At 37.8% G+C, this 20,304-nt stretch overlaps 4 protein-coding genes and 1 non-coding gene across 7 annotated transcripts; 3 read left to right on the forward strand and 2 right to left on the reverse strand.

The window, feature by feature from the left end:
• Positions 1–973: 973 nt before the first annotated feature.
• LOC113752844 (L-ascorbate oxidase homolog) lies at positions 974–3,968 on the reverse strand. The gene is made up of 8 exons (XM_027296892.1): positions 3,825–3,968; positions 3,472–3,581; positions 3,043–3,313; positions 2,821–2,920; positions 2,360–2,708; positions 1,803–2,168; positions 1,566–1,644; positions 974–1,168 (listed from the first exon to the last, which is right to left on the reverse strand). The coding sequence occupies exons 1-8, from the start codon at positions 3,966–3,968 to the stop codon at positions 974–976; spliced, it is 1,614 nt and encodes a 537-aa protein (XP_027152693.1).
• Positions 3,969–7,293: 3,325 nt separating this feature from the next.
• LOC113754460 (L-ascorbate oxidase homolog) lies at positions 7,294–11,433 on the reverse strand. 3 transcript variants are annotated; one of them, XM_027298878.1, is made up of 9 exons: positions 11,282–11,433; positions 10,854–11,047; positions 10,645–10,754; positions 10,047–10,317; positions 9,335–9,431; positions 8,854–9,202; positions 7,995–8,360; positions 7,838–7,916; positions 7,294–7,695 (listed from the first exon to the last, which is right to left on the reverse strand). In XM_027298878.1, the coding sequence occupies exons 2-9, from the start codon at positions 10,998–11,000 to the stop codon at positions 7,492–7,494; spliced, it is 1,623 nt and encodes a 540-aa protein (XP_027154679.1). In that variant the 5' UTR covers positions 11,001–11,047; positions 11,282–11,433; the 3' UTR covers positions 7,294–7,491. The 3 variants fall into 3 exon arrangements, with proteins under 3 accessions (XP_027154679.1, XP_027154678.1, XP_027154677.1); XM_027298877.1 differs by having other exon boundaries at positions 11,277–11,433; XM_027298876.1 differs by having other exon boundaries at positions 11,248–11,433.
• A 5,387-nt stretch (positions 11,434–16,820) lies between these two features.
• On the forward strand, positions 16,821–18,282 carry LOC113754462 (reticulon-like protein B13). Its single transcript, XM_027298879.1, has 5 exons — positions 16,821–16,876; positions 16,961–17,069; positions 17,213–17,408; positions 17,588–17,799; positions 17,878–18,282. The coding sequence occupies exons 2-5, from the start codon at positions 16,964–16,966 to the stop codon at positions 18,096–18,098; spliced, it is 735 nt and encodes a 244-aa protein (XP_027154680.1). The 5' UTR covers positions 16,821–16,876; positions 16,961–16,963; the 3' UTR covers positions 18,099–18,282.
• A 157-nt stretch (positions 18,283–18,439) lies between these two features.
• On the forward strand, positions 18,440–18,511 carry TRNAW-CCA. Its single transcript has one exon. It is a non-coding gene; the product is annotated as a tRNA-Trp (tRNA).
• Positions 18,512–18,957: 446 nt separating this feature from the next.
• On the forward strand, positions 18,958–19,498 carry LOC113752845 (uncharacterized protein At4g04775-like). The gene is made up of 2 exons (XM_027296893.1): positions 18,958–19,119; positions 19,169–19,498. Exons 1-2 carry the CDS (start codon positions 18,958–18,960, stop codon positions 19,496–19,498), a joined length of 492 nt encoding a protein of 163 aa, XP_027152694.1.
• The last annotated feature ends 806 nt before the right edge of the window (positions 19,499–20,304 follow it).

Here is a 20,304-nt window from a genome sequence, read left to right on the forward strand (position 1 = left end):
TATTAGAATTAATAATTATAAACTAAAAACAAAGACCTCAACTTTCTATGTACATTTCCGAATATAAGAAATTGAAAAAAAAATGGTCTTCGAGCTGTAAAAGGAACGAAATTCATGGATCCAGATGATAACCTAATTAGTTTTGGTGAAGCCCCGATCGACGTAAGTGGACAGAGAAATTGAAATCAATTAAGTAGTTAGTCGCAATTTCCCATTGTGATTTGACAAGTGGGGTTACCGCCACTAGCCATTTGGTCCAGTGGTCATCCCCTTCTTTGGGGATGCTGGAGGTCAGGGGTTCAACCCTTACCTCCCACAACTTGCCATTCTACGTGGCTGGTCTTTGCCCCCGCGGGATACCTCGGCGATCCGCTCCCCCTCCTTAGGGTATGGCGACTGACTTATCCAGGGTTCGAGTCTCGCTGTTAACGTGTTCGGTGTGGAGTGGGGCCTCCTCTTCCGAGCCGCAGGGAATTAGTCGGGTCCCGTAACGATTGACTCGGACACTCCTGTGTCGACAAAAAAAAAAAAGGGTTACCGATTAGGGCCACTCGGACGGGGTGGTCCCTTTATGGGCCAATTGGATTTTCATTATGACCGGAATTGGGCCTCCCAGCACAATGGAAGGCCTGTCTTCTCCTTTTTTTTTTTTGTGATTTATTTCACCATATCCGCCTTTTTTTTTGGTTATAAAGTTTTCTTTCATGCGCGAAGTAGAAGTCTTCTTTCAAACAACAGCAGCAGCAGCAGCTGTCACGTTACCTTGCAAAGAAGGGCATAAGCTACCCATTTTATGATGAAGACTATAAAGACATCTGAATTGGCAATGGTAACGGAGGAATTGGTTCCATTTCACATCCTTTTTCTTCTCGACAGTCACGCCCTCGTAACTGAAGCAGAAGGGGGGGGGGGGGGGTCAAAAATGGGAGAGAAAACAGAAAAGAAAAAGAATTTGGAGTGCAACTACAGGCGACTAGGCCTTGGCCTTGCCACAGAGCAACGCATTGTCTGGAATGTCATACTCAGTGTAAAGACTACGTTCACTGTTCCAAACCCTCATGTATGCTTCCTGTCCTAAATAGCGCCTTGGCCAGATTTGAGATCTCAAGTTCCACATACCCTTGTTGTCCATTGATGTCAAAATTGCAGTCCATCCGTTGGGATATACCTGAATAAGCATGCCACCACAGACCCTAGTCAAATGCGTGCATCTAATGCAGCCGCGGAGCCAGAAAAAATTCTCAATAGAGACAAAAATAACACTAAAATTTTTTATCTACTCTTTTTCTATTTTTTTAAGCAAAAAAATTATTCTCCAACAAGTTGAAATGAAAAGTCTTTTTTTAGTTTATTTCAAATGAAATTTTGTGGTCCACGTATCCTTTTAGAATATTAGTTCATAAATCAAATTAAAGCACCACAGTGAAATTTAAGGCCCCAGTGCCCCCACCTTAAATTCGCCACTGATCTAATGCCCGCTTAACCTAAATTGCTGAACAAACCATAACTATATAATTTAACCCAAAAAAAAAAAAAAAAATTGGCAGAGGGTTGCTTGCATTTACCTGAACGGTATTCCTGGTGGTAGCATCAACAAGATTGTAGAGTTTCCTCATTGTAATGTTCCATTGTCCACCACCATACCTGGATCAATTAATAAGAAACAGTCAGTCGTTAGTTATACTCGAACTGTATGGATTTTAATGAGGTAAAGCGGAAATTAAAAGCAAAAGCAAAAGCCGGAATTTAAACCCCAAAAAAAAAATATTAATGTGGGGAAGAATAGAAAGCTTATTAATTACCCGACAGCCCAGAAATCAAAGCCAGCAAGATGGTAAGATTGTAAATTGTTCTCATTGTTCTGGAAAACAACTTCCATGTAATCGTGAAGAGTGATGCCAAAGACGGAGACGCCTTGAGCTGCGGGGGCAGAAGTAGGGAAGTCCTTGATTGCGTCCAACACGAACACGCCAGAAATGTTGAAGTAGTCAGCAAGCTTCAATGGAGTGCTTGGGTTCACGTAAGAAACCCCGTTAAGCGCATACCGTTTCTTGCCAGAAATCTGTGGGGCAGAGTTGGCTAGCACTATTTTTCTCACAATTGGTATGGTTCCATAATGATATGACCCTTGAGGATTTGGCCTAGCAGCGTTGGCTGTCAAATTCCATCTTCACCACAGTTCAACACACCCCCCAAAAAGAAAAAAAGGACAACTCGATTACAACAATTTTCGATGAGGGATTTCAAGAGAACAAATTAATCTCATGGCTAGCTTCCGAATTACAAAGTCGTTATCTAATAAAAATTGGTGTTGACGATGTTCATAAATTTGCACCAGTTAGCTGGCCTAGCTAGGTACCTGACAGTCCTTGCTTGCCGCATAGACCAGTGAAATTGGCCTGCGGGTGCGGAGGGCAATGGTCCGGCGGGTTGGGTGGTAGAACCATCGTAATGAAGGATCGCCGTTGCAGTCAGAAGAGGCTTTGTAAAACGACTGGAGGCCACTATGTAATAATCCTTGAGGATAGAAGGGCGTAGGGTGACCAGGAAAGTGGAGGATTGGCCTGGATGAACGTCCAGCGACTCGTAGGAATCTTGCATGGTGTGGGATCCTTCGACTTCTACTAGGACTAAGGTATGACCTTGGATTCTAAAGTTAATTGAACTTACTAGGCACAAGTTTGAGACCCTAATCAAGTAGGTTTGGCCTGTAATTGAGAACAATATATCACATGTACTATCAGTTCTATGTAAACCGTGGAACGGATAAAAACGTGGAAAAACGAATACCCCATTTCAATTAGGTGCATGCAGGATTACCTTTGATTCCGGTGAACTTAGTAGATTTTGGACTGCCATTGATAAGAAGGCCATCGGGGGGAGGAAATGGTTTGCCATCGTCCAATATTTTCTGTAGTACCTGGAAGCTTATAACATTAAGACTTCTTCTTCTAACCATAATCCCGTGTCCGGGGAAAAAGAGAAAATTTTACAAAAGGGGACATATTAAGAATGAACGAAAGAAACCGACTGGTAGCAAACCTTGTTATCCTTGTTCCACCAGTCACTGACGAGCAGAGTAAATTCATCATATGGTTTTGGATAAGGTATAGGTATGACGGACCTAGCCACAATATTGAATCCTCCGAACCCACCGGCCGCTCTGTGCATCAAGGTGGATGGGTAGTAATTGTAGGTTCCGATTTGATCCTTCATTTGCATTTTGTAAGTCCAATTGGAATTAGGAGGAATCGGGCAATTGGTTCCCAGTACTCCATCTTCCCATGAACTCTTTCTTTGTTTGATACCGTGCCTAGTTTGGCCATAAACCAAACAACAAATCTAAAGTCACTTTTTGGAACAGCAATTTTTAGTCGAGATAATATGATAGGTCTGTGTAGTGGACGCTATTGGTAACACACAAACCCGCCAAAAGCACGCTAGGATATGTAGAAGATCATGAACACTAACCAGGTAATAAGGAAAGGCTCATCTAGCTTGTTGATGACATCAACTATGATGTTGTCATTGGTAATGCAACTAATGGTAGGACCGGGAAATTGCCCGTTGATAAGAATCCCCTGATATATGCAAACGGAGTGGTAACAAATACTAATAATATTAGAAATTGTATGATAATTAGGAGTTGCATGCTTCGTAATTATTTATTTTTAACGAGGGAAGAATGGAATTTAAAAGGCGAGGAGGGGGAAGGGGACTTTGAGCACATACTTTGTTAAAATTATTAAAACCTTTGTTAAATTTTTTTTTTTTTTTAAAAAGGAAGGGTAAAGTAATCTTGCACTACAAGTGTGAAAATTTACCCTTTGCTCGACACCTAAAGGAGCAATTTGTCCGTACGTAATAACCCATGTAAAAAATCTGTATGGATCTTCAGCTTTCACGTAAGAAGTACTCAACCAAGCCGAGAGACCAAGACAAATGCGGAGCAAAATAGCCCCTCTCATTTTCAATGAGAATTTCTCGAACAAATTAATCTCTGCCACCAAGAAGGAAATAAATAAATAAATAAAGAGTTTCGTATTACAAGTCCACGAAATGAAAAACCCTATGAATTTTGACGTTAAACGTCTGCCAAAAATAAGCCGAAGGATTCATTAAGTACTTACTGGAAGAAGCAAAATGAACAGGAAACCAATGGAGCCTCCTCAAATGCTACTACTAAGATTGTGGAAGCCTCCTCAAATAAGTGAGGAGGATTGGGGTGATAGGAGACAAAGTACGCAGGGGAAAAACACTTGTATATAACGAGAGACGCTGCGTATAACATCAGCAATGCCAAGACGACGGCTCAGATTTCGAAGAGAAATCGAAGCTTTTTCACGCCGCACTTCATGCTCATTAGTGCTGCTTAATTTTATTTTTTTTTTTCTGCATTGCTGCGAACTTCACAGGCTTAATTAAGCTTAAAAACAGGTTAACTAGTGGTTGATCAGTTTGACTACACTTTCTTGTAAGTTTCAATTGAGGGAAATTCAACTGAATTCTGCGTTGAATTTTGCATGCATGGGCTTTGTCGGTGGTGAGAGTAATGAAGTAGTAAAAGTAAAGAAAAAAGGCGAAAACAACGCAGCCTGGAGCGGATCAACTCATCATTATATTAATCAGATGTTTTAAGGTTTACGATGGAAAATCAGATGTTTAGAACAGCTAGTACTACCATCTTAGTAATTAGGGTGTCACATATCAATCACATGGAAGCATAAAAACTAGGATTAGGACAAAAGTGAGGCTTCCAATCCATGGATGATGAATCCAGCAGCACAGACTCCCGACTCCCGGCCCTCCTTTCTGGGGTCTCGTGATCGGAATTAACTGCAGCTTGCCACTTGACGACATTTTCTATTCGTATTTGGTTTAGGCATCTAAAGCTCCATTCAGGCAAGTGCCAGGCTTAAATTAAACTCTAAAGGAAGTTCAAGAACTCTTTCTAGTCTCTCTTCTCTGGGCATAATTTTTGACTTCTTTCCCGCCTATGCTCCATCACTTTTGCTTGGACACAAGGACATTTTGCTCAAGATTAGTTCTTTTTGTTAGGCATGTTCGATGCCCAAATAGTCGATGAATTGAAATGGTACTAGCTATATATAGCTAGTATTATGTCTTTTTTTTTTTAATTAAATGTACTGATACTTTGAAGTACTGAGAACATAATTAATGTTATACATTCAGGGTCCGTTTGTTTCGGGTGAAAATGTTTTCCAGGAAAATATTTTCCTAATTTCCCGTGTTTGGTTGCACAAAAGTTACTGAAAACATTTTCTTATGTAAAATATTTTCACTCATCTTATGGAAAACAACTTCCCTTCCAAACTTACTGAAGTTGTTTTCCGAAATGCATGCATCCCGCCTGTAGTATGTTCCAAACTTACTGAAAACATCTTGTAGTATGTTCTTTTTTTTTTTTTAGTGTAAACAGGAGGACTCGAACCCAAGACCTCTTCCTTACACTCCCTCCCCCGTACCACCCAACCCAACCCAACCTCCCCCTAGTATATTCAAAATAAAAAAAAACCTCATCCTGCTCATCCTATGCTAGTAATTAATTATGTATAATAGGGACATTCTTTTCTAGAGAAATTTTCAGCAGTGAGAGTGCAAGATATATGTCATAATAAGCATTGCATGTGATTGATATTTGACACTAAATGGCCAGCAATTTGTTTATTGCTTAAGGAGATATTTTTTATTCATATATACATTTCTCCAAGATTTTTTAAAGTTAAACAATGAGATAAATTTTCTTATTTTACATGGGAAGAAGTATGTAGTTATAATGTGTAGAAAGTAAAGATAGAGATAAAAGTGAAAATATTTCAAAAGTTAAACAAACACCAGAAAAATGAAGTAAGAAAATATTTTCAATAAGCTAACCAAACACCTGAATATGATGAAAGGAAAATGATTTTCATAGAAAATTACTTCCACGAGAAATATTTTCCCAAGGAAAACATTTTACTTCCAACCAAACAGACCCTCAAATTCATTATACTGATTGATATCAAATGAGAGACATTAAAAGCACTTAAACAGTGTTCATCTTATATATTAATATATGACGCCTGTGTGTGGAAGTTTAACATAAATTTCACATTCACGTAAACCCCCCCCCCCCCCCCCCCCCAAAAAAAATCACATTGTTCTCCAGAAGTACTTTTGCTTGTGCTTAAGTGAAATGATGACTTGGGAAATACATTAGTCAAGACAAATATGATGAGTTGAACAACTAGAGCACCCCTAAAACAAAAACAAATGGTACTTAGAAGTAACTTTAATTTTCATGTGCTTCCCCGTTTTCGGGCTCCCTCTCCACTTCTTAGATCCTATCTCTCCCTATTAGAAAAAAAAAAAAAAAAAAGGGGGGGGTGGGGGTAAATTTGATAGTAACTTTACTTTTCATTTTGCTTAATCGAGCCATCCAGGCTGTACATACTGGATATAAATCTCGCTGCTAGATGTGGATGTATCATCCATTTATTTTGGCAGGAGAACTTACGCATTGCCACAAGGGAAAATGTTAGCACAAAAAATCTCACGCAGCGAAATGTATTTAATTTTGTATAAATCAATAATAAGGCTAGTTGAATGAATAAGGCCTTAACCCTTCACTTTGATAATTGGAACTATAATGGTGAAGCCAAGCTCAAGAATTATAACATAAAAAAACAAGTAAGATAGGGAGGAAGTAAGGTTTTCAATTGTTAACTTAACTCAAAATTGCAAACTTGCGAATGATTTTCCTCAAGGACTTCAGGTCCTTAAATAGACAAATAAAAAAATCATGTAGAGTATCCCAATACTCGCACCTAAATACAGCCGAATTCTATTTTCTAAACCAATTTTGATACCAATTCTAATTTAGGTATCAAATAAAAAATATAATTCTAAAGTTACTAAACTTCTAAATATTGCTCGGTTTAAATATGTCAATGGGAAAAAAAAAAGCCCCCAAAAAAGGAAAAATATAAAAGCCAACTATTAGCAATTGCATCGAATTGATTATACAGTAATTTTTTAGCAATGGAGCACATGAGTTTCTTACAATCCACGAGATCAAGTTATAGTGATCCATATAGCCTGCAGTCTCAAGTCCTACTCAAAAAAAAAAGATGATGATGATGATATTGCACGCTTGAAACAAGAAGTCCCTTTGTGCTAAAATTGTACACGGTAGTCTTTTGGCACCGTTCATTTCTTTTTCTTTTTTTTCAGCATCTCATAAAAAGTGATATGACCAACAAGTGCTAATAACAAGAAGGAATCAGATAATTAAGCAGAATTCACATATAAATCAGACTAAATCAAATCACCAGTTGTTGAATAAGTCAAGCAAAAGAATAATAAGTTAGCTATAATGTTTAAGGTATACACTTAAATAAGCCCATAATTTTCTTCTCTCTCTCTATATAAAACAGTCAAACTCTTATGACTGAGAAGTAACATATTTAGCCATCATAACTAGATAATGGACTAAGGATGTTTTCCAACAGCTTTGCCGCATAGGAGGACATTAGTTGGTATGTCGTATTCGTTGGCAAGACTACGAGTTGGAGTGTAGACCCTGAGATAAACTTGTTGTCCAAGATACTGCTTTTCCCATATGGCAGACCTTAAGTTCCAAATGCCTTGGTTGTCCAGGGAAACTAAAATAGCCGTCCAAGAATTGGGATAAACCTGCACGAATGCAAGGGATTTTAACTCCACCTCAGTTAAAATAAGAACTAGCAAACTCAGAATACAACAACAGGAGGGGATCAAGGAGGAATTTAGGCCCGTTAAGCATGCACAGTGAGACAATTTGGGCCTTTTTAAGTACCTGTGCAGTATGTCTAGTAAGAGCATCTTCAAGATTGTATGTTGCTCTACTCGCTTGAGTCCACTGCCCAGCCCCATAACTGCTTCACAGTAACAAACAGGATTAGGATTTTATTTATCTCTGGAAAATAAGAGGCATTCCAAGTTGAATCACTCACCCCACAACCCAGAAGTCATATCCATCAAGATGCCAAGACTGCAGAGATCTCTCGTTGTTCTGGAATACAATTTCGATGAAGTCATGGAGAGATGTTGACAGCACAGACACACCATAGTGAGGAGAGACCCCGGAGGGAGAACTCTCAATGGAATTTAAACCAAAAACTCCAGGAATGTTGAAATGATCAGCAAGCTTTAGTGGAGTGTCAGGATTAACATAGGAAACACCATTCACAGCAAAACGCTGCTTCCCATTAATAAGAGGTGCCGAGTTGGCCAGCACGAATCTCTTTGTTACACTGATTTTCCCATAATGAAAAGAGCCCTGAGGGTTTGGCCTGGCAGCATTTGCTGTCAAATTCCACCTACAAGAAGGATTACTCGAGTCATTCACTACTGGTGTTTTATGAACCATGAGGACTGTAGAATCTCTACGACATCTGTAAACAAATATCATCATCTTCATGGAAGGATGAGAACGATCAAGCACTCTTGCCACTGAGAGATGATTTAAGAAGCTAGCATTGTGTAACTTAAGTTGGAGATGCAAATCTGCAGCAGTTTTAATAATCTTCCAAAATATAAAAGAAGTGGTTCCAAGGATATGTCATATATGCAAAGAAAGTGAAGGAAAAGAATGGTATAATCTGACTCTCGAAGAGTTGAGTGCCTCGCCGAAAACAAATGGTTTATTAAATTAAGACACCCTTTCTTAAAAAGAATCAGTTACCAGTTCCCCAATTTTTAATTTCAAATTACGATCAGATTTCATTAAGCAACTTATGCTTCGTATTAGACAACGTGCGTACAAAAAGATGCCAAATCACTTGCAACTCGTACGTATCTGCAAATTCATACCTCAAGGTTTTGGCTTGATTCAAGGACCATTGGACATCCTTAGGTGCTGGACCAGCTGGCAAGGGTCCGGAAACTGCAGTCCTAGAGTTTGTGTAGTGTAAAACAGCAGTAGCAGTAAGAACTTGTTCTGTGAACCGAGTAGATGCAACAATGTAGTAATCTTTGGGAGGCTGGTCGAAAGTGACAAGAACAGTCGCAGATTGACCCACATGAACATCAAGAGAATCGTAAGTGTTCTGAATGACATGAGATCCCTCAACCTCAACAAGCTTCAATTTGTGGTTTTGAATTCTAAAGTTCAAGGAGGTTTTGAAGCCAACATTTGAGATCCTGAACATGTAAGTTTTACCTAAATAGCAAAAAGAGTTCAGTTATTATCTCCACAAGATATGACAGGATACACATTGATAGCAAAAAATGTATGGAGTCTTAATACTGTTCCAGGAAAGAAATGTAAAGAGCTTCAACTACTGAGGCTGACCTTGGTCACCGCCGAAGGAAGGATGGGCCTGGCCATTTATGACGACACCATCTGGGAAAGGCAGATTTTTCCCAGCATCCAACCTCTGCTGCAGGACCTGCAGACATCCAGGACTTAGTAATGTCCATAACCCAGAGTTCTTGTAAAAGCAACTCCATTCTAGTGGCGTTTAGAAACAAAGTTATGTCTTGAGCAAACAAGAGATTTCCATCACCTAATGGGGCAGAGAAATCTACAAGTATTTTTTCATACCTGCTAAATGAAAGAATCGCTAACAACCTAAAATGCGAAGGGATTGTGACAGGTAGTAGTTTAAGGACATTGGCCAGCGATTATCTATCATACAAGGTTGAAAATAGTGTAAGATCTATTGACTAAAAAATCCTAGTAACACCATTTTACTCAAATTTCAGTAACTCAACGTCATGTTGCTAAGAGTTTTTAAAAAATTAGAAAACCAGCTATAATGTTGTAGTAAATGTTTTGTTTAAGAAGGAATCCATAAAACAAGTCCAGCCCTCACCACAATATAAAGATCTGGAGCCTGAATTACGATATTCTTCTTTACTCAGAAAAAAAAGGTTAATTTTCAGTTTCCAAACAAAAAGCAACAAAACAAACATGTGTTGGAAGATATACCTCAATTTCAAAACAATAAAAAATAAAGATTAAAAAGACATAAAAAGGTATATGAAATAGCAAGGATAGTCACCTTGTGATTGTACTTGTACCAGTCACCAATAAGTAAAGTGAAATCTCCAACAGGTTTAGGATATGGAATGGAAATTACAGATCTCTGCCAGATATTGAGCGCTCCGAATGCTCCAGCAGTTCTATGCAGCAGAGTTGATGGGAAATACGTGTAGGACCCAATCTGATCCTTTGCTTGGAACTTGTACGTGTAGTTTGAGTTTGGAGGAACAGGGCAATTAGTTCCCAAGACTCCATCTTGCCAAGAATTCTTTCTTTGTTTTATCCCATTCCTAGTTTTTTTATGAGAGATGAATGTTAACACTCCTCGTATGCATACATGCCCCAAGTAAAATTTCCGTAGTCTAAAATTGGATTTCCAGTTGAAATTATGATGACTGCAAAGGAAAAAAAGAGGCAGCTTTCCTATCGAAAAACTTTGTTGCTGACATTTATGAAAAGTAGGATTGAATGTGTTGCAGCAAAAAATTAGTTATTAGGAAAACAAATATAACAAAACCATTTAATTTAAACACCCAAAACGGCAGAAGACAATTTCAGGGCAACGTTGAGATAGGTACGCTAAAGTAGATAATGTTGGAGGGTAAAATGGAACGCACCAGGTGAGGAGAAAAGGCTGATCCAACTTATTGATGAGGTTGAGAATGACATTGTCGTTTGTTACAAGATCGAGTTTGGGACCAGGAAATTGACCATTAATGAGGATGACCTGCCCAATATCATTTTCAACACACCCCAAGAATATAGAACAAGATCAACCTCAACAAATGGCAAAACAAACAAAAGTGCAAGCTGAATTACAACCAACCTGTTGAGAGAAACCCAACGGAGAAGCAGTTCCATAGGTGACAGTCCATGTATAGTATCTATAAGCATCTTCTGCTGTGACCAGAGAGCCACTACTCCAGAAAGCTAAAATCGCACAAACCAAATAAAGCATAACTGGTCTCCCCATTGTTTACACCGGCTAATACTTCAGTGACAGACCCCAAACCTCTAAATCTGCAATGTTGCAAGTTTTACATCAGACGCTGCCAATACAAGACAAGTGCACGTACGCAGAAGGGATAAATACATTTACTCCAGTTATGCAGCATATAAAGTTTATGCAGTAATATTAATCTGGCAAGCGTACATAAGTTCAAGTTCAAAGACAATGAAGATAACTGGCAGATCTATAAAAAGATTATTATGATACTTACTGCAAGAAGAAAGAGTGATGGTACTAGACCTTACTCTGTTTGTCTTTTAAATAGGTAAACTACAAAAATAGATGAATGAAAGAATCTCTCTGTCTTGAGTTTGCTTCTCTGGGTTCTCTGCTTATGACTATTGTACAGCTCAGAAGCTAGGCAAGTAGAAATGGAAATAAATAGTAGCAGCACAGGAGGGGCGGTGCCTGGTCTGCTACTCCCCCTCTCCCCCAGTAATGAAGGGAGAAGGGTCCAGTCACCAGTCCCCACCGGGCAGGGATGGTCACAGGGGATGGCGGGGCCTATCCGAAGTGCCAATTCATTCGGCCGCAAATCACGCGTTTCCGCGTAATCATCATAAACAAAACTGTGATCCGGGTTTTACAGCTCAGGATGGATTTCACTTTCATTATTCCACACGTCTTTCTTTATTTCTTTGTTTTTTCTTTCTTTAGACAAAAAAGGAGAAGAAGTGGTTGATTGTTTAAAACTCCATGAATGCCGGCGTAGTCTGTTCATTTCAAACCACTTTCACAGTCACAACGCTAGTAGTCAAATCCGTTAACTAAACTGCATACTAATAATTAATACTACTATGATTAAAAGTTAAAATACTCCAAATCAATTGACACCTTTTCTCCAGTCCGTCATACTCTATTCTATTCTCTGATAAATCTTGATGAGGGTATATTGCAATTTCTCCCTTCAACTATCAACAATATTAAATAGCGATAATTTCAGAAACCTCCCCTAAAGTTTCTAACAATTTCACTGAGCTCCCCGTTTGGAAAATTATGCTTACCTCCCTTAATTTGATAGTTTTAGTAACAAAAATTTAAAATAATATTGACTTGGTCAATTTTTTAAATGAATATCCAAAAATACCCTTGTGTAATAAGTTTTAATTTATTTTTCTATATAATTATAAGATTATTTAGTATAATTATAAGAAAAAAGTGTCAAATTTTTCATGTCCATACCTATTATAAACAACTATAATAATAATTTTATTATTATAATATGATACTTTTGATAGTTTTTTATTATGAATTGAGATTTATAAGATATAAAAGAAAATGTTGAAATAATTCATTTAGAATTTATGAAATTTTGGAGTAGTAGGATTATCATAATTTAGTAGTGCTTTTGGGCCATTTTTTTTGATTTATTGCTAATTTTAATACCAAAAAATAGAAAACAAAGATCAACAAAAACATTGGATAACATATAAATTTAACTCGTTAAAAAAATCACTAGTTCGACATTTTGTTATAATAGAAACTAGAGGCAATAGTGGTAGTTATATAGTTTTATTGACGAAAAATAAAAAAAAAAGGAATAAGAAGGAAAAGAATGAAAACATAAATTTAAAACTCATTCTAAGTATAAGCATACCAAATAAAGGAATTTCATTAAAATGTTTAAGAGTAAAATTATCATTTTAAATAATAAAGGAGGTATGTGTAATTTTTCAAATTTCAGGGGAGCTCAGTGAAATTGTCAGAGACCTCAGGGGAGGTTTCTGAAATTACCCCTATTAAATATGTTCAACCAAGGTCCCGTTTGGCAAGTGAGTTTTTTTTGGATGTTTATCTAAAATTTTACTGTAGTTTACTGTAGAAGTTGTAGAAAAAATTTTTGAAGTGTATAGATTTTTTGATATTTTGAAGTGTAGAATTTAAAAATTTTTTAGAAGTTTTTTGAGACTACTGTAGTTAAAATTGTTAAAAAACTTGTAGCAGGTAAACTTGGCCAAAAACTTGCTTGTCAAACAAGGCCCTAATTCATGGCAAAGTCCAATGTTGCGAGAGACCTAGGAAGAGATCGCTGGAGAAAGGAAAAAGGGACATAGGGAGGGGGGAAGAGGGAGAGGGTAGATTTCAAATTCCCATTCCGGGCGACTTTGAGTTGGTTCGAGACAAATAGTTGTACCACAAATAATAAATAACATAACATGGTAAAATAGTATGCTTGAAAAATTCAGGGGCTTATACGAAATCCGGTGATGTTTAGCCTAATGAATCGCATTTGGCTTTTCTTAACATTTTTTTTTTTTTGTCTTTTTGTTAGGTACTGAGTCAAATATATAATTTTTTTTTTAAACGATTGCCATGTCTCTAATATATCCATATGTCTTGCTTTCTCTTTCAAACATTACGTACTTTTTGTTTAAGGTTTTCATGGATTTTCTTGTTTAGTTAAACGAATTCCTTGCTCTGTCTTTATAATGGTTGAATTGGATGAGGGGGGACTCTTTCTCAGTTGCAATTGCTGGCTGGGGATGCAGAATCCGTGCACAGGTGACAGGTCATAAGTCCATAAGGGTATGTGAGCATTTCGAAATGATTCAAGTCACGAAGCGACAACTTGTGTTGCACTAGCTTCATTATTACTTTTTTTTTTTTTTGTGTGCGGTGGAAATATAAATATTGGTAGGCGGAAATCTTTTTTTTTTTTTTTTCAGTTGGGGATATCCGGGACCACTCGACTAGTCCCACCAACCCTGAGTAAAAAAAATCTTTTTTTTTTTGGTAGGCGGAAATCTGCGATAGAAATTATGAATGTCACTGTTCACAACTTCACATGCATAACCGGAATTAAAACCTTTGACAGACCAACAACTGATGAATTTCATAAATATATTACTCCCTCCGTCCCACTTTGATAGTCCTATTTTCCTTTTTCGTCTGTCCCAAATTGTAGTCTTCCAATTGAAGAATGTAGTTGTATTTTAATTTTTCTAAAATACCCTTATTCAATGTAAGCTGTTGTTACTATAAACCTACCCCATTTAATAAGAGTTGATTCTTCTTTTACTATCAATTCAAGTTTCCATAAAGTTGTATTCTATTTAATATGAGGATATTTTAAGAAAATAGCAATTTAAATTTACTTTTTCAACAAAATTAACTACTTTTTCTTAAATTGTGTGAAAAAAGAAACAGGACTATCAAAGTGGGACGGAGGGAGTAGTATGCACTTGAACACCAACATGAGCACTGCCTCCTTCATATTTCTTCCCTCTTTAGGTTCTTCTCATGTACCACTTGATTTGCCCAGGCAGAAATTTGCTTGTCTCATAATGTCGCTCGAACTTCTCGTGTTAACCTTTAAATGTCTAACAATTTTAGGAAATACTCTACTATTTAGAGTGAAAGTAACATGCATTTCTTGGATTTACTAATAAGCAGACGTCAAAATAAAAAAAAATAAAAAAAACTAAATAAAGCTTAGCAAGTTATTAATAGCATACATTTTTATTGTGAACAGTGAAATACCTTTTTGAATTTCAAGTAGGATTTTTATTTGACAATAGAAGTGGGCTGCGAAGCGCATCTATTTAGGATTCATATGTATCCATAAATTCTACATTTGGCACTCCAATTTTAACTACAGAAAATGTATTCAACAAGATAGGAGACATATTGGTGGTTCAATCCCCACCGTCCCCTAGATCCAGTTGAGTCTCCCCTTATATTAGAATTATGCAGGATATTATAGATAAAATGATAATTGATTAAAAAAAATATGTAGGAGACACATTGGCATTCCCTTTCTCATTCCAGCAATAATCTTTTTTCGCTGTGCGTAAGATGAGTCAACATTGGTACTATTACACTTCCGGGCTAAACTTTCTGTAAAATACCAACTGACAATCATTGCTAATTATTGTCTAGCACCGTCCACTACTGCATGGAATATCGAGGAACATTAATTGAATAAGTAAAGATATAGATTGGACCTTGGACCTGAGTATTTGGGGTTAAGGAATAATGAGGAGGAGCCGAGGAGTGTATTTTCATTAACATAAACAACAACAAAAAAAAATTTTTGAGCTAATTATGGACAACCATGTGAGGTGCCCTTGTTTTTTCAAACACTTGAATTGAGGAATGGGGACCGCGCTTCGTATATGCTTTACGCGTCGTATTATGCATCATATTGCCAGCTAGACGTAAATACCTTTAGAAATTCCAAGATTCTGATCAATTTACAGTTCTCCTCCTCTAGAAATATGCTGCTGCAGGGAAATCCCGCTTAGGGCTGCAATTCACTCAAGCTGCTCGCGAGTGACTTTCGAGCGGAGTTTGAGTCAAGCGTTAATATATACGAGTCAAATTTGAACAGTCATTTATTAGGCTCGATTGCTTGACGAGTCGCTCGAAAAACTCGAGTTGACGTGAAATTACAAAAATGTTCCTATATCAATTATAATCGAGCTCCTTGCGAGCCAAACTCGTGAAATAGAAACGAGTCGAGATCAAACTTTACTTTTCCTAAATGGAGTTGAACTCGAGTTTCATTTTTTTGGTTCGACAAACTCAAGCCCAAACTTGTGCTCGCATATTAACAAGTCCAACTCGACTCGATAAGTTCAAAATCGACTCGATTCAACTAGTTTGCAATCCTGTTCCCGCTAGTGATTTGTAACGGAAGAAATGTAATAAAGCTGTTTACTATCAATTTACCTTTCTTTTTTTTTTTTACCTTCTTTTTCATTAATATTTTTCAGAATTACGTTTTCTTTAAGAGTAGTAATGGAGGACGATGCATGTGCAGATCCTCTGACCATCAAAGCATTAAGGTAGCGTGCATGCATGGCGAAAAACAGACAGTCAGAAGAAAGATGCTTTTCAAGTCGGTGCTACCTAGATTGCGCTGCAAATGCTAAGGTCAAACCATTAGGTACAAATGCATTTGTACACAAACCATTTGTACCTAGATTGCGCTGCCATTACCCCTCGTACAGAATGATCTGAATTCCAAGCTGCCAATACCTCATAATTAAATCACCACCTCACATCTAAGATAATAAGAAAATCCTATACATGCATTACTGGCACTTATACTACTGACTAATGAGTCATGAAGTTCTAGTTTCAACCTATTCAGAGCCTTGCCTAAGTATTGCACTTGATACGTTTGCTGGTTTTCAAAAATTTGAGGGGAAAAAAATGTAGTATTCAGAAGTACGATGGATATAGACATGTAGAAAAATACTAGCCAGTGTATTACAGCATATGTGGGTTGGCTAAGTTAATGAATCCTTTTCTTTTTTTTTAATTTCTAACTACTGAGAATAAAACAAAATAAAAATTGCTGATTAATGCGTTGTCATAAATTTACATGTCAGCGTCACTCTGACCGCATATAACTCACCAAATAAGATAACTGGTGAGAGTTCCAGTTAGTTTTTGATAGTCCAATGGACTACGCGTAAACACCGAATTAAACGGTGGAGCCCAAATAGTTGAGAACGGGGCAAGGAAACCACACCCCGAAAGCCCAGACAGCTGAGAAAATGGCCCAAAGCCCAACCTGATCTTTGCGTTGCAGCTGATTCCAGTCAGTCCAAGTGTGGAGAGGATAACTGCATGATCTGCATGGCTTCCACGTTTCGTGCTGACAAGAAGCACGTGTACTCCCCAAATTTTATTTCCATTGCCCGCTGCCCCAAGTGTATTAGCATTACATCACCTTCCTCCTCTCTCTCTCTCTGACCTGTAGCCTGTAGGTTACCACGATTGCTGATCTTTTATTTCGTGGCCATGCATTACAATTTTTCCCAAAAAACAAAAGCATCGGAGATAAGAAAGAAAAGCGTCCTTTGATTGAATTGCTCTTTGCTCTATATACGGTTGTAATCAGCTTTAATTTGATCAATTCCATAATAATATCTACTGCGTACTACTTATTACTTTTGCCTTGATTTTCTCGGAAGAATATGTCCGACGACGACGACACTGGATCGGAAACTTCACCTCCTCCAACCGTAGCCGTCGGGGTGGAGACCCTGCGCCTTCAACGAAAGCAGCCTGCTGCGGCTGCAGGTATGTATATCATATCATATCATCTCTCTCACTCCTACTACTACTACTACAGGAAGGATTGGATGGATAAAGTATTTATATACTACTTTAATTAGGAGGTTTTGAAATTCAATGATGACTAATTTGTTCATTAAACTAACTAGTTGCGGCTTTAGTAGTAAGGGACGTATTATTGTGGAGGAGAATACATGTGAGCATCCTTGTTCTTGTGGTGGCCACGGCAACTTGGGTAGCACTCCAACTCTATCAGTATAACGCGGTACAAGTTGGCTCGTGGGCGGCCATGTTCCTCGTCACGCTTATCTTTGTTTGGGGCAATATTCATAGACTCCTCAAAATGTAAGCATTCATTTCATCAGCTAGTACGTTTTTTTTTTTTTTTTTGTAAATTAATTAATTAATTATCCATCAGCTGCAGTTAGTTTTCTCTGTTCTTTTTTTTTTTGATATATATATATATAAAAAAAAAATGCTTGATTAGGAGTACTAATTACTCCTCGTGCATGCTTTACTATCAGAGAGGGTCCGGACGTTTCAGGGATGGAGATAAGCGAGAGGCGGGCTGCAGAAATGGCGCATGGGATTCGGGAATGGATTGAAGAAGGCATTCGATGGTTGTTTCGGGTGGGTGCGGAGAGGGAATGGTCTGTGTTTGGGGCAACTGTAGCTGCTCTGGGGTTACTTTCGTGGATCGCTACCCGTTTTGATTTGCTTACTCTTGTTTACATGGGTGAGTCTCGGCAGATCAATTACTACTAGTTACTACTTAATTTTTTTTTTTAAGTATGTCGTTTTATTGATTTTGAAGAAGAAGAAGATATGAAGTTTGTGTTCGTGATGGGATATTATGCAGGGGTTATGTTGGGTATGACTGTACCTGCAATTTACGTGAAGCATGAGGACAAGATCATAGAGTATGGAATGCGATCAAGGATACAGTCTAAAAAGTATTACGACTTGAGTAAAGACGTGTTGCGGAGGATAAGAAGCAAAGTGGCTGCAGGAAAGAAACACAAAAAGATCGAGTAAAAAAATTTTTTTTTTTCTTCTTTTATTTTTTGTTGTTTGGGAAGAGGGGGGGGTAACAGTGTAATAGCTTTTTTTTTATTTATTTAATATATTTTGCTTGCATGGACGTATTATGTATGTATCATTCATGAGGATTTGCTTTCAGGAAATTATATATATATATACTCCTTTTACACTTCTTGCATATTCAGTTCAGTAATTTGCCTACGATTGTACATTAATCAGGTTTTCCCTCGTTCTTAATTGAATTTGAAAAAAAAAAAAAAGGAGCAAATTAAGGAAGAGGAGGTCAAAAGAAGACAGAGTTACTTGAGCATTTCCTCTTCCTTGTTAGGCAATGTGGATCCGTGGCGCAATGGTAGCGCGTCTGACTCCAGATCAGAAGGTTGCGTGTTCGATTCACGTCGGGTTCAATCCCCGCCTTTTTTGTTCGTCATGGCTTTACTAGTAGTCAATCCTACAAGTTCTGTCATTTTCCAATGAGGAAAAAACCTGGGGAGCCCTTAAACTATTGCCGTTGTCATCTTTTGGCCCCCCATCTAAAATTTGTTTCCGATTGATCCTTAAACAATTAAAAATGCATACTTTGAGGACTTCTGATGACTTTAACCACAAATCTAACCGGAAGTAAAGGGCATTTTTGTCCGTTCATGTTTGCACCCTCGGGACCAGCAACTAAGTAGCGTAAAAAGAAAGATGCAACTCTTCAATTCTGTAGCAAGGCAAAATCGAAGCAACGGAAATCCTTTCCAGAAATCGAGTTTTGCCCATTTGTTGAAATCCCATCTTCTTCTTCTGCAAAAGAAAGAAAAATTAGGGTTTTCTTGCACGTATAACATTGGAAACGACGAGGTGGAAGATGCCAAGATCAAATCCAATACCTCCAATGTGTGGCTGCGGATTGAGTACCATTCTGAAAACGTCATGGACTCCACGGAATCCAGGTCGAAGATATGCGGAATGTCCAGTTGCTCAGGTAATGGATAGCAGTAATTTAGTGAAGTTGTTAGTAATTGCTGAGGTAAGTTGTTAGTAATTGCTATTTTGTTATGAATTTGAATTTGAGTTAGGGATGCAAGTATTGGAAATGGATAGATGAAGAAATGTGTCCGCGTTCAGTGGAGATTATACCTGGGTTGCTTCGGCGAATCAATCAAATGGAGAAACAGCTCACAAATGCCGAAGAGTCTGCACAAAAGTGGGAGTGCAAAGCAGCAAAATTGCAGACAAAGGTTCGAAGGTTGGAAATTATGATGCAACAACATGCATCAAGGGAGAGGAAGTTTGCTGCAGCTCTTGCAATCACCTATGGCTTTGTGTTAGCAGTATTTGCAGTCTGGGTGTTTGGAAATTTAGGAAATAATGATCTATTGCAATTACCCCAGAAAGATGTATTATAAGCAAAGGAATGAAGAAAGTGGAACTGGAATGTAATATGTACAAATGTAGTTCATGGGTGAATGGAAAAGCATGTTTTGCTTTAATTGGACACAGAACGTATTGGACAAGCATGTTTTGCTTTAATGATTGCATCATATTGGTTTATTCTGTTTTTGTGAGCAATGTACAATTGAAACAATGGTATATTTGACGTGTTCATTTTAACATGTTTAACAATGGAAAAGCTAGAATAGTGTAAAATTGGATTATGATAGAACATAGGGAAATCAAAAACCTTTTTGATTAAATACCAACTGCCAACATATAATTACATCATTAATACCAAGAGTCAAGCCACTTAATTAACAAACAAAAGGTGGTCCAACTGTACGACATCTACGAATAAACCACCAAAAAGACAAGTCATTTTCATGCTCGACATAGCACGAGATAAGTCATGTTCTGAAAGCAAAAGTAAAATGGCATCCAATGCCATTGACTAGGCAACAAATCTAATAGTTAGTTGAAGATGAAGGCACACGTCCTCTTCCTCTTCCTCTTGCACCAGCACCCTCACTTTGAGTTGGATTGACATTTCTTCTTCCTCCTGTACCAGCAACTTCATCCTGATTTGGCTTCCCACTTCCTCTTCCTCTTCCTCTTCCACCAGCACTTTCACTTTGATTTTGAGTACCACTTCTTGTAGATCTACCTTGGCCCCATCTTCCTTTCCATCTTCCTACAGAAAAAGGAGGCTGCTTTCCAAGATAAGCATAGTTGGAGTTTATCCTTCCCTTTTCAGCATCAGTCAATGTATTGTTTTTCT

This window comes from Coffea eugenioides, chromosome 11 (genome assembly GCF_003713205.1).
Source record: "Coffea eugenioides isolate CCC68of chromosome 11, Ceug_1.0, whole genome shotgun sequence".
Classification (NCBI taxonomy): domain Eukaryota; kingdom Viridiplantae; phylum Streptophyta; class Magnoliopsida; order Gentianales; family Rubiaceae; genus Coffea; species Coffea eugenioides.